We start from the raw sequence: 13,402 nt of genomic DNA, 5'->3' as shown, positions 1-13,402 counted from the left end.
CGAAGCTCTAAACCCCACGCCAAGAGCGGCGCGGGCGGGAGGGCGCCCTTCCCGGCACTCCCAGCCCCGCCGGGAGGGCACGGACACTGCCGGAGCGAGGAGACCGCCGGGCCGCCGCTGCACACAACTCACCCCGGCGGGCGGGCAGCGTCCGGAGCCCGCAGGAGCTGAGGGCGCTCCCCGCTGCTACCTGCCACCGACCCGCCCGCGATGAGGCATGGAAGGGTGGCGGGAGCCCTGCGGGGCCGGGCACGGGAACGGGAATGGGAATGGGAATGGGAATGGGAACGGGACGGCGGCGGCGGCAGCCCCCGGCGCTTCCCGCGGCCGCCGCTGGGGGCGCTGGCGCGCAGGCGCACGGGCCGCCGGCGCAGTCGGAGGTAAAGCCCGAGCTGGGTCCGCGCCGCCGCACCGGGGCGGGCACTCCCCGTCCCGCTCCGCTCCGCGGCCCCGGCGTCGGGATGCGGATGGGCACGCCGCGCTAGGGATGTGCGTCCCGGCAACTCCGCCCGCGCCCGGCCCAGGCGGGGCTGCCCAGCCCCTTCCCGGCGGCCGCTGGGTGTTCCACGCCGCTCCCCACCGCACACACGCAGATATCCGCACGTACTCACGCGCGCGTTCCCCGCAGCGCCGCCGCACCTGCGGGCGCGGGATCGCCCGGGCCGGGTGTCCCGGAGGCACGGCGGTGTCCCGGAGGCACGGCGGTGTCCCGGCGGCACGGCGAGGCCGCCCGTGCTGCGGCGGGCGGGAATCCAGCGCGGGGTTTGCGGGGAGCTGGAGGGAGCGGTGTCGGCGGCCTGCGGGCGGGGAGGTGAGGGAGGCGGGGAGCGAGGGAGGGAGGGAGCCGAGAGGCGCTTTGTTACGAGCAGCCGGCGGGGCCGCAGGGTGGGGTTGTCCCCGCCGCCGGCGCTGGTGACAGCGGGCGGCCGCCGCCGAGCCCCCCCCGCCGCCGATGCGCCCGCAGCGCGCCGCAGCCCGCCCGGCCCGGAGCGGCCGCCTTTGTGGAGCCGGGACCCGCGAGCACAAGAGGAGCTAGCGAGGAGGTTAAAGGAGCCCCACCAAGCTCGAGTTGATGTTTGAGAAGTTCGGGTGCGGGAGAGTCTGGTAGGATTCCTGTATTTGTGCCTGGTTTTGGTGGATTTCAGGCAGCGGTTCGGAATAACGACCTGCGTCCATTACCTTGCTTGCGGGAAGTGCTTTGGATGTCCTCCATAGGTAGCGGGATGACCCGCTTAAAATCTGTGTGTATCTTTAGTGTAATATGGTATAATTGCATATATATTTTTAATACATTTCCGTGTATAGCTATATAAAATCTGACAGGAGAAATTTGGGTAAAGTACTGTGAATTTTACTAATAGATGATCTTGTTTGTTTGCTGGATGATACTGATAACTATTCATTTGTAGAAAAGCATAGGGGGAAAGCACCCAAGGAGGTGGGATTTTTAAAAATCTGATTAAAACACATTTTCTGTAGAGATCTCATTCATATTTGCAATGTGCTCTTAATTACCTAGTGATTTCAAGTCTCAAGGTAGGCAGGGTCAGGCCTGGAACACTGATGGAAGCTTGGTGAGGAAAACCAAGGAAACATTTGAGGAAGAAGAACACTGTTTACTGCTGCTTCTGTCATTCAAACAAAATATAAACCTGTTGTGACTAGTTTGGGTCATTGCATTTCCATGCCTTTCTTTGGTCCTCAAGCACTGGATGAAAAGGACAGAATTATGTTTCATTTCCAATGTTGTTAATTACTGACTATGTTTACAGCTTCATCTGCAATTTAAGTTAGAGACATAGATTTTATTTTTATCAATCCTTGAATATTTCTGGTAGTAATTCTGTTGGCACTGGTCAGTGAACTTCATTTCCTCCCCATATGTGACCACAATTTGCTAACAAACTAATTTTCTTGGGGTTTGGTTAGTGTAACCTTTTTAACATTTGGGATAAATCTTCCACCATAACTTTGCATTTTCTTGGGCCTAAAAAAACATTTCATGGACTAAAAATGCTCACACATGCCAACTTAAACCAATTTTTTTTTCCTTTTACTGTGCTTCTCTGCAACTGGTTGGAGCTTGGGTGTCTGTTTAGATGTGTGCAGGCAAAATAATGCATGTGTGTGACATATTTATGAACAGATGTGCTTTTCCTAATTTCTGTAGTTTTTTTTTTTTCAAGCTGTTCTTCGAGCAGATCACATCACATGCCTTATAGCCTTTAAAAGAAGAATGCTGCACAACATTTCACAATAAAGATGGGGAGCTGAGAGATACTTCTGTTATCTTAAAGCTGTAGAGGTTTGTGTGAGAGGACAAATACTTAGGACACTGCTTCAAGTCAAGTTGTGAATTCAGTCATGCCAGGAGAAGATATTTAGGGTAAAGTACTTTCTTACTGCATGTGTCTTGGAGCCTAGGTACCTGTAAGAGTGGGAGAAGCTTTCCAGTCTTTGTTTCTTAGAATTTACTCTGCAGCTGTCCTTGTGTGCCCACACAAATCAATCCAGTTTATGGGATGAGCCATGCACAGTAAACTACTTTGATTTCAGCACAGATTCCTGCTAAATTATATCACAGGCATATGTCCTGGAAGGACTGGTTAGCCTCAAAATGGAAATTCTGTGGGCTTGTGGGTCCCTTCTCATATTCTGCAGAGGAGCCAGTGGGCTGCAAGAAGGTGAATAATATGCATAAAGAAAAAAGAGGTGAATATAAATACATGGTGGTGTTCTCACACAACTTCTTGGTATTCTAACTTCTCCTGACATCTCAGAGTGCTTCCTTGTTCACCAAATGGGCATTAATACATTGAAGAAAGTAGGTTAAGCATGTAAGAGCTTGAGAGGTCTTCCAAAACTCTTTTCTTCTATATATTAGGCTGCCCACAGCAGTTCTTTAGTCCCTTTATGCATCCTAGATATTAATCTTGGCTTCTTCACAGAAAGGACACAAGTGCAGTGTGTATGTTTAGGAAACAAATACTAGGAATGTGATTAGTGGAAGGAAAGACCAATATATTTTTCTCAGACTTGTCTTTCCATTCTTTAATGTTTAGTATTTGAACTGGGGATCTCAGATGCTACAACAGTAAAAATAATAGAAGTAAATGATAGTGTGGTATGAAAGTGATACCTAAATTTGCTCCTTCCATGAGAGATGAACTTTATTCTAGTACATAACATGTTAATATATCGGAAGTCATATTTATAAATGTTTCAGATATTTACTGATATCAGCTGATCTTGGTCTGTGGAGCTAGATATTTAGCACGTGGAATCTAGAAGTCCTGGTAATGTTGTTTAACTTTGTGAATGCAGTCTCCAAACTTCTGAAAATCCAGTTTTTCTAATTAAAGGGATTTTCTAAGCATAAACGTGTAATGATTCTTTTTGTCTGAGATTCTCTCACCTTTTCAAAACTAGAACTAAGATTTCCATGCATCAGTAGAGGGTAGAATCTGTCCTTTCTGATCACATGGAGTGATCCTGATTTTTCAGAGTCATAAGCTATTGGGCTTCACAACTTGCTGGTGGGACTGCATTTCATCCCATTCCTTGGTGGAATTAAGGTTAAGATACAGAATCAATATTTAGTCCCAAGAATTTCACTTCAGCTTCTCTCCAAAGCAAGTGAATTGTTTGGAATGGTGCAGTAAGTATGTAAGTAAAATACATTAGTAGATACACCCTATTCCATTCTATGTCTCTTTTATCTTACCTATTTTCAGAGTGGTTTCATGAAGTGAACTTGCCAGTTTTCAGTATCTTTGCTAGGATGTCAATTTCCTGGCTATTTTTTTTCCTAATTTGTGTTTTATTTAAGGAACTTCTGAAGCAGCTGTACACTTCTATTAGACCTAGACATTGTAATGACTGGTATGCAATGAAAGAAGTTTCTTTACTTCCACCTAGTTTTTTTCTGTGGGTTTATAGCTGTTTAAGAACTCCTGTCACCAACGCAGAGGGTGACTTATGTTTTCACAGACCATAAAAATAACTTGACACAGTGTGACAGAGGAAATATTGGATCAAGAAACTGTCTTCCTTAAACTCAGCCACCCAACTCTCTTCCTTCTTCTTCCTTTTGCTTTAATGTAAAATAAACTAGCTCTTCTATGAGCAGTAGCACTATTGCATTTTGTTTTCCTATGGATCTTTCCCTTAGTCCACTAGATCTTGTCTGCTGCAAAAACTTCAGCTCTCCCATGTCATTGTGACACCAGGATTTGGTGAAAGAGAGCAGAACTGTGACTATGCAGGACCCACATATGTGCCTGCAATAACCCAGTCAAACACTGACAGAAGGTGCAAACCAAGTGTTTGCTCCTTTTTCAGTAGAGGTGCAACTTAGCTACTGACTTGACCCAGACTGTTACTTACTTCTATTCACTTTGCTTTAGTTTTGCTATTCCAGGCTTTTTTCCACTGTGTCCCCTGTTCTTTGACTCCTTTGTTTTGCTGGCATCATGGTTTAACCCCAGCCAGCAACCAAGTACTGTGCAGCTGCTTGCTCGCCCCTTGCCCCCAGTGGGGTGAGGAGGAGAATCAGAAAAAAAAGTAAAACTTGGGGGTTGAGATAAGAACAGCTTAATAATTGAAACAACATGAAATATAGTAACAATAATAATACTTGTAGTGGAAAAGAGAGTGGAGGGGAGAGAGAGAGAGAGAGAGAGGAAGAAAACTCAAGAGAAACAAATGATGCACAATATGATTGCTCACCACCTGCAGGTCTCAGCCAACTTCCTCCTCATTTATACACTGAACATGACATTTTATGGTATGGAATATCCCTTTAGCCAGTTTGGATCAGCTGCCTTGGCCGTGCTCCTTCATAGCTCCTTGTGCACCTGCTCTCTGGCAGGGCATGGGGAACTGGAAATTCTTGACTTGGAATAAGCACCACTGAGCATCAACTAGAATATCCATGTGTTATCAGCATTATTCTCTAAATCCAAAATGCAGCACTGTACCAGCCTCCAGAAGAAAATGAACTCTGTCCCCACTGAAACCAGGACAGCTGGGCTTTGTCATATTTTGTGGGCTACTCAAGAGAGCCACTGTTTTTATGTCAGGCTTGGGTTTTCATTTTGGTATTAGCTTGTCTGTTAGCTTTTTTTATAAATATAAGTACTTTCAGTACCTTTACTGAAAGAGATGGGAATAACTGTAAGTACTAAGATGTTTGGAGGAAAGGAACTACAAGGATGGCACAAAGAAAGTCCCAGTGCAGTAGAGTTAAGGAAAAATATATTGAGAAGAGGAAACCTGATGGTGATATCCACTGCACCATCAAGGAATATTATAAGAGAAGTAGTAGAAACAATAGGCAAAAGACTAGAAAATTAATTTTGGGAGAGTCCTAGACTGTTAAGAATACGAACCAGTTATCTTATAAATGATAACCAGTTATCTTATAAATGTTGTATCACTGGGTTTAATGATTAAAAACAAATGAAATGAGAGCTAAGGGAGCATTCTGCCCAAAATCTAAAAGTAATTTGGGCAGCACAGCTACAGCAGAAAGGAAGGGAGAGAAAAATGTGAAAAGATAGAAGAAGAAAAAACATATTTTGTTTCACAGTCATATGTTGTAAACTCAAGGCAACAGTGCTTGTGTTGGGTTGGGTTTTTTGTTTTTTTTTTTTTTTTTTTTTTTTTTCTGTTTGTTTGTTTTTTGTGGTTTTGTGTTTGTTTTGGTTTTGTTTTGGTTGGGGTTTTTGGGGTTTTTTTTTGTTTTTTGGGTTTTTTTAATGGCCAGAAATTCCCTGTTATCAGCTACCTTTTTCCTATTGACTATGTAAGTGCTGGGCTTGAGAAAAGGGGTGATTGCTGATGTGGTGTGAGTGTGTAGCAGTGTCTGTGTTAAGGCCAAAACTCTTTTTAGCCTGTTTGTTGGCTCCTGAATGACCAGCAGCACAAGTGCAAGGAAGTGCCACACGTGCAGGGCCAGCAGTCAAGGGTGAAGGACCTGTACCTTTCACGTGGTTGGTTTCTGTTGTTATTTCTCCGCTCCTTGCAACTCTTGCTGCTTCTCAATATCGTAATACAGGTCAGGATCCTGCTGCCTATTGGGTATCAGCCAGGAGGGGATGGAGCTTGGGGGAGAATGGAACTGACAGGTCTTTAAAAAGACAACTTCTTACTATATTGCTCATACAGCTTTCAAATATTGGAGACAGATGGGAGACATTAATTATACACAATCAGCAAAGACAGAAGAATGTATTTTTTTATATCAAAGAAAACCCAAACATGCTGAAGGTGGCTTTAGCTATAAACCTGAAGCTAGTGAGGGATAGGTTTTGAAATTTGTTCCTAACTTGAGGGCTTGGAAAACTTTCTGGGAGTGGAAAAGTGCAATGAACAGGAAAACAAGATATTAAAAACAAGATACTAAGTAAATACTGAGTATTTTGTATCCAGACAAATTGTAACAAAGACGACTATTCATTAAAGTTTGCTTCTGGCGCTGTGTATCCACTAAAGAGGCAACACAAACCAGAATGTAATTGTGTTTTATCTTACCTGTTCATTCCATTATGTACTCTAGACTACTCACAAGCTATTCTAGAAAACAAAATTGATCAGAATCCTGATACTGCAACCAGTTCTAATTTGTGTTTGTTTTTATTCTTTCTTTTTTCTTTCATCGTTGTTTCCATAGGAATTTTGGCTTCTTGGAGAAACAGTAGAAAATGCAAAACGAAATAATAAAGCCTGCTAAATACTTCTCAGAAGTGGAGAAGAGTGTGCTGCTTGCATTAGTTGAAAAATACAAATACGTGCTTGAATGTAAAAAAAGTGATGCAAGAACTATTGCTCTGAAACAACGCACCTGGCAAGCCCTGGCTCATGAATACAACTCACAGCCCAGTGTGTCACTGCGAGACTTCAAACAGTTAAAGAAATGCTGGGAAAATATCAAGGCACGGACAAAAAAGATAATGGCACATGAAAGGCGGGAGAAGGTAAAAAGAAGTATTAGTCCACTTATAAATACTCACATCGTAGGGAAAGAGAAGACTGGAAGCATAATGCCTGAGCAAATGTACTTTTTACAGAGCCCACCAGAAGAAGACTCTGAATATCAGCCTGATGCTTCTAGTCAAGGTATAAATGTTGCTGTAATGATGCGAGTGTTATTGTTTTGTATGTGATTTTGCCAGTGATCCTTTTTCAAATCTCTCCACTTAGCTGTGAGATATATAAAAGTGACTGCTGGATATAGAAAAGTAATTTCAGAGCTATGATATTACAAGGCTGTGTGTATTTCCTGAGGCCTACAGGAGTTAAATGAATGTGAGGTTTTTTACAGATCTTTTTCATCTGTTTTTGACATATCTGCTGCTTTGTGGCAAACATCACAGTTGCTATCATGCTGGCTTTCCAGAGAAGAGTCCCAAGGATATCTTTATCATTTTTAAAGTATCATTTTGCTGGTTTAAAAAAAAAAAAAAGCTACCAGCAGCAAATTGATACACAATTGCCTGCTGCAAGAGTTCCCAGTGGTCTTTCCCCCTTTGTTTTCAAGGACTAAAAAGAGTATGTGGAGCCATATTTCATGCTGCAGTCCACACTGGAGAATGGCCTTTCTGAAAAAGTTCAGCACTACATTCTTCTTTGTTTGGCAAGCATACCCAGAAGGAATAATTCAATACCAGGAGGGAGGGTGGCTACAACAGTTTCTTGCAAATTTTATTATGTCAGGATCTCACACAGAAGACTGTCCTTGCTCAAAAGACAACAGCAGCTACATTGTTAGATAACATTCTTAGAATGCCTCTTTCATAATTGTATTTACCATAATTAGTCATTTGGATTTGGATACGAATATGTTTTGAGACCCTCATTTGCACTGGTAAATATTCTTTTCCCTGTGTAGTCTCTTATTTCAGAAGAATTGGTAGAGTCTTCTGAAAGTTAGAATAATGTAATTTTTTCCTAAAAATATACACTACTGTATTTACAACATCTGCAGCAGAAATAAAGAAGGAATAAGATGTGTTCTTCCTACTGCTCCCTCTCTCTTGATATTCATGTTGACACAGCTTCGCCTGACACTCAGATCTTTCACCAAATATTGCAAGTCACATATGGATTTAGCTTAAATGGCTGCATTAAGGTTTAGCTCCAGGCTCAGCCACCTAAATTCAGGTGTCCACTTACAATTGTGCATTCACTTTAGTCTTCTGAACTCCCACTATAGCCTTGGAGGTTTTTCAACAGAGCCCCAAGTGGTTCTGTTCAGCCCATTATGCCCTTAGTATTCTGCAGCAGAACTGCATTATGTAGTGGCTCCTGTGCTTTGCTTCTGGAGCACAAGGTTTAGAGGCACGTGTCAGTAATTTATATTATCACATTTCTGTTTCTTGAAGGAAGGGAAGAGAATACTATAACACTTTATCTTCTTTTGTTTGCAGAGTCATTTGTTGTGTCAAACAGAGAACTTTGTGATGAAGACAAAGAGCTGGTACATTTTCCAGTATGTGAAGGCACCTCCCAGCCTGAGCCTTCGTGTTCTGATGTCAGAATAGCAGCAGATAAGAACTACAGAAGTAAAGCATCTCAGGAAAGTGCTCTGAAAAAGATGCACGAGGAAGAGCATCATCAGCAAATGTCGATTTTGCAACTCCAGTTAATCCAAATGAATGAAGTTCATGTGGCAAAGATACAGCAAATAGAAAGAGAGTGTGAGATGGCTGAAGAAGAACACAGGATAAAAATGGAAGTGCTAAATAAAAAGAAAATGTATTGGGAGAGAAAACTGCAGACCATTACAAAAGAATGGCCTGTATCATCCTATAACAGACCCTTTCCTAATTCACCTTAGAACATGGAAGGGCAGAGAGTCAGTCTGATTTAGCACATTTATGAGTAACACACACTGGAAAGAGGGTTTTCTACTGTGAATGTACAGTGACAGGATAGGTGCCTGGCTGATAGTGAACACACTATGACTCTTTATGCTTAGGGAAACAGTATAGTTCACCAAGAGGAAAACTATTGTTTATTTGTAGGTAGTTCTGATTTGTTTAACTCACAGACATGCACAGTGTTCTAAAATCTCAATGTATTTTCTCCTCTCAGAACACCCTTGATCCTTGTGAATTTTAAGGTACTCTGGGTATTCTTACATTGGGAGTTCTTAAGAAAACTTAACAGCTTTGAGCACCAGGCTGTAGTGTTTGTTTTGATTTCTATCTCTTCCTATCTGCCATTTCCCAAATGAAGGCAAGGGTTGGAGTTGCTCTCTGCTATTGAGACAAAAGGTGATGGACAGCTATTAGTTGGATCATTATGCTGAAGCTTAGGGAAAACAAACTAGTTAATACAGTCCATAACTTATTTTTCATAGAAGATGTGAAGATGAAGGATGTAGCAAGAGGGCCACTGCAGTAACAGCCCTCTCCTGAGGAACAGTAATATTTCCCAGCTGTCTGGCTGACTGAGAGGATGGTTGTGGAATGGCCCGCCAGTTGTTTGAGCCTTGACACTTGAGAAGTTAAAAAGAAGGTGACCTCTTCCTCAAAAGCTGCTGTGCTTGTTCTTTCATTTCCAGGCCCATCTTGTATTGAAGTAAACAGGAGGGTCACATGCTGCTGCCAGCACTGTGTGCTGTTCACCTGAAGTCATTCTGAGGGGAAGAGCTTTTTAAGAATTCATAAAGCTCTCAAAATGCAGTGAGCCAGCCAGTCCATTGGCAAAGTCTCCCTCTATTTTCCTATGCAATACTCGATGGTGTAGCAGCTAGCTTGATTATTTCTCCTTAGCTAGAAGAAAAGACTAAGACTCACCCTCTTTTCCTTCTCATAGGGTGGGAAGCAGTTCAAGGGAATCATTCCTGTCCTGAAGCACTGTTCTGTTTTGTTTTGTTCTGTCCTGTGCATTATGGTGGTGTGTTTCTTGCCTTTGCTGTCAGTGAGGGGTGATGGACATAGCTTATATGAAGGCATTCACATGAAAGTCCCCACAGATTTTGGATGTCCAGAATGGTAGATAGTTGGAAAGCACAAATAAAAATAATCTTTACCCTGGCAATCATTTATTCTAGTGGGACAAGAGTTAAGAAAATGTGAAATGCAGAACCCCACAAGGATTCATAAGAACTTCTGGTGTTTGAAAACCTGTTTTACAGGAAGGTGTACAACCATCATTTGAAGCAGTGAGAAAAATAAACAAAACCATAAATTTTCATTGAAAAATCTGAGTATCACATTATTCAATAAAGTATTTTCAGATCGTGACTCCTGAGGGCGAGTCCCTACTGTGAGCAATGGGTTCAAAGCAGAGTATGTTACAAGGCATACATTCCCAGTTACACTCCTATTTCTTTCCCTGGAAATCCTTTCTGATGGAGTGAGTTCCTTTTGGTTTTGTTTCAGATTGTGTAGGGGTTCTCTGTGTGTCTGTGTGTGCATGTGTGTGTGGTTTTTTTGACCTGCTTTCACTGCTGGTGATTCATCTTTGTTAGCACTGCCATTATCAACCACAGGACTCGCTGTGGTTACCAGTGTGGTACCTGTGCTACTTCCTTAAATGTGCTAAAACCAGCAGTCACAATGGGAGCTATTTATTACAACTCATTTTATATGACAGAGAAAAAAAATATGCTGGGCTGCTGCAAGATAAAAAAATAGGGCCTGGATGAAATCTGAAGACAGATCTTTTTGACCACAAACTCAATATTCTTATAATTTGGTTGTGTGAAGAAAGTGCAGGAATTCCAAAGAAGGATGTTGTTATGGGCACTTCTATTTTTCTGCTGGATGAAAACACTTTTGGAAGGTATAATAACAGTAGAGGCAAAAGAAAAGTAAACAGAAGTGAGGACCTTGTTCTGAGATTGCATTCTATGGTTGGAAGACGAGTCAGTTATTTGACTGGTTGTGACAATTGTTCAGGCGCCATCCAGAAAAAAAAAGGATAGGAAAGACATTTGTCTTAACTAGTTAAGACATTTGTCTTAACCTTCTGCACTCGTTCTAAGTGAAAGTAAATGAAAACCAGGTGTTAGAAGGTAATGAATGGAGACAATTTCATCACTGTGAAGAGGGCAAGAATAGAGAGACAGTCCAGGTCTAGATAGCCCTGTGAAAATTGTGAAATAGAGAGGATCTCACAGAATGTGAGCTAAGGGTAGCTTGAACTTCTGGAAGCTATATGATTGCTCATGAAAGATTCTTTTATATTTAAAAATTCTTTAAAATAAGCATGTTTTCAAACTGTGCTAAGTGGACAATACCTTGCTTCTTGGTATATCTTCTTATTCTGAGACCAAAAGTTACAGTTCTTAGGCTGAACAATAGACCCTTTTAATTCAAGTTCTATTTAAAAGAAAGATCATAAGCGAAAGATTAGAAAGAGCCAAGATGAAGGTATGAAAGAAAGAATGATCATTACGTGCATAGGGGAAGAATGGGAATGTTACACCTAACATAAATTATGCAAGTAGGTTTTGTGGTGAGGACAATAGGTCGTTCACAGGTGACACAGGCTCTTGCTTTCCCATTTGTAGTTGACTGTTGATGTAAAATTGGGTGATAAGCACAGAAAAATGTAAAATATCATCAGGAGAAAGTAATGTATCTGCTTGCCATGCTTTGGCTTTTTAAAGTGATCAATGTGATGGAATTGAAATTACTTGAGAAATTACTTTTGCCTTTGTTGCTGTTGCAATTACTCCCTCTGGTAGTAGAGCTTATCTTTTCTTATGTTTGACTTTTCCTATGTGTAATGTAGCCATTTCAGACAATATGTCCATTTATTTCTCTCCCCTTTTTTCTAGCTTAGATCATTCAAACACTTTCACATAATTGTGGTTTTCTGTTAACCATTTGGCCAAGGAATATATGCCTATTCTCCAGGTTTTTCCACAGGTAGAATACAACAGTATTTGAAGAGGAATATGCCTGTTCTTTTCTGGATTTGGTATAACACTTTTTGTCAAGAATGAACTTAAAAGTTGCACAGGGCAAAATGATCCCTTCTTAACTTCATACAAAAGCATGTGTACCAGATACTAATGGCCATTGTTCTCAGCTGCTGTATTCTTATGAAGGAAAACAATGGCCTTCTAGACAAGGTGTGTGAGTTCCTTTATGCTCCCCGAATTAACATGAACCTAGCTCCAGGTGCTGTCTTTCCTTGGAGGTAATCTAATTTCTTGCCTTGTATAAATTTTTCATGTCTTGATTTTTTTTTCCTCTTGCATTTTTTCCTTATGTCTCTGTTCACCCTTAGTTTTTTAATCAGCAATATGAGCAGGGGGTTTCCTTCCGGGACATGTGTTTTCCTTTTTCCTTCCTCTTGCCCAGACTGCCCATATCACAGCATTTGAACGTGAATGGGTGCTCACCTTCCCTTTCCACAGAAAGCATGGTTAGTTACCTTTTCCACACAGCTGCCAGTACATTCTGGATTCTGCATGCAGGCTAGGAAACATATTAGAGGGTTTTGAGGTTAGTATTGAAAAATAGGGAGGAGCACTTCATTCCAGCTCCGTGTAATTTGGGAGGACAGTCTGTGACCACGAAGTCATTCATTGGGACCAGAGCTAATGCAGGGTGCTGAAGCTGTGTAATTGATTTTGATTCTTCCTAGATCTTTGGGGTTCTGCAGAAGTTAGGTTTGAGGTTTCCTGGTAAAAAACGTCCTTCTTCCTCGGAGAAGCCTCAGTGGAATCCTTTCACAGCTTCCTCAAATGAAAGCTCTCATCTTGACAAACAACCTGTCCTGACGTCTATTCTATTTCTTTCAATGCCCAGGCTGCTTTATCACCAGAGCAAGGGAGCTTGCTGCTTGCCACAAATCCTCTCTCTGAAGCTCCTTCCTAGGCTGCAGAGATGTGTTTAGGCAGGGCTGAAAGCACAGCCCTTCCCAGGCACTGCTCAGAGAAGCAATCCTTACAGAGCAGGTGCATCTGGTGTGGCTGAGCTCAGCCCTCAGATTTTGGGCTCAGTACTCAGACTTTGAACTATTGCTACTCAGGGTTGCAATATTCCCATTGCAGCTCTGTGGCCAGAGAGAGGGGTGGCTCAGGGCTGCCTTTTTCTGAGCATATAGTGCAGCTGAGGATGTTGTGCCGAATTTTGTTTAATGAGCATTCACCTCTGTGTGCTTCCAGTACCAAACTTTAGCAGTCTCCCAAGTATTTGTACGATTGCATAGGTGTTTTCAATGATCTTTTGCAGATTTTTTTTCTGGTTGTAGAGCGGCTTTTATACGTTCTTTTCCTTCTTCCCTACTTGCATTATAATGTTCCAGTTTTGTTCTGAATCTCTGTGGTTACAGTGTGTACAACCACACATTCATGTAGTATCTTGTAGCATCATGTTTTCAAGTATTTTTCTCATTATGACATTGAAATAATAAACTGCTACACATTTGTATTTTG

General features: G+C 42.2%; 2 protein-coding genes across 11 annotated transcripts in view; one reads left to right on the top strand and one right to left on the bottom strand.

Annotated features, from left to right (window-relative positions):
- The window catches only part of LOC135306819 (uncharacterized), a 20,221-nt gene extending 19,443 nt beyond the window's left edge, over positions 1–778 (bottom strand). For 2 of the 8 annotated variants that reach the window (XM_064431363.1, XM_064431404.1), the window contains exon 1: positions 612–778. The gene's annotated coding sequence lies outside the window, so the exon portion shown is untranslated. Of the gene's footprint in view, positions 1–132; positions 278–607 lie in introns of those variants that run through there. The other 6 variants (XM_064431355.1, XM_064431413.1, XM_064431373.1 and 3 more) reach the window with 6 other exon arrangements.
- MSANTD3 (Myb/SANT DNA binding domain containing 3) lies at positions 253–13,402 on the top strand. Of its 3 annotated transcripts, none has more exons than XM_064431454.1 (3): positions 253–380; positions 6,674–7,119; positions 8,430–13,402. In XM_064431454.1, the coding sequence occupies exons 2-3, from the start codon at positions 6,705–6,707 to the stop codon at positions 8,837–8,839; spliced, it is 825 nt and encodes a 274-aa protein (XP_064287524.1). In that variant the 5' UTR covers positions 253–380; positions 6,674–6,704; the 3' UTR covers positions 8,840–13,402. The 3 variants fall into 3 exon arrangements, with proteins under 3 accessions (XP_064287524.1, XP_064287516.1, XP_064287511.1); XM_064431446.1 differs by lacking the exon at positions 253–380 and adding an exon at positions 678–811; XM_064431441.1 differs by lacking the exon at positions 253–380 and adding an exon at positions 828–1,104.

Source organism: Passer domesticus, chromosome 1 (genome assembly GCF_036417665.1).
Source record: "Passer domesticus isolate bPasDom1 chromosome 1, bPasDom1.hap1, whole genome shotgun sequence".
NCBI classification, from domain to species: domain Eukaryota; kingdom Metazoa; phylum Chordata; class Aves; order Passeriformes; family Passeridae; genus Passer; species Passer domesticus.
The sequence above is the reverse complement of the archived record's forward strand: the minus strand, read 5'-3'. Positions and strand labels throughout refer to the sequence as shown.

Excerpts from the sequence above, each read along its gene's own strand:
- MSANTD3 (XM_064431454.1), top strand. The coding sequence starts at position 6,705 with ATGCAAAACGAAATAATAAAGCCTGCTAAATACTTCTCAGAAGTGGAG. Across the intron at positions 7,120-8,429 it reads GCCTGATGCTTCTAGTCAAG|AGTCATTTGTTGTGTCAAAC; the intron begins GTATAAATGTTG and ends TTTTGTTTGCAG.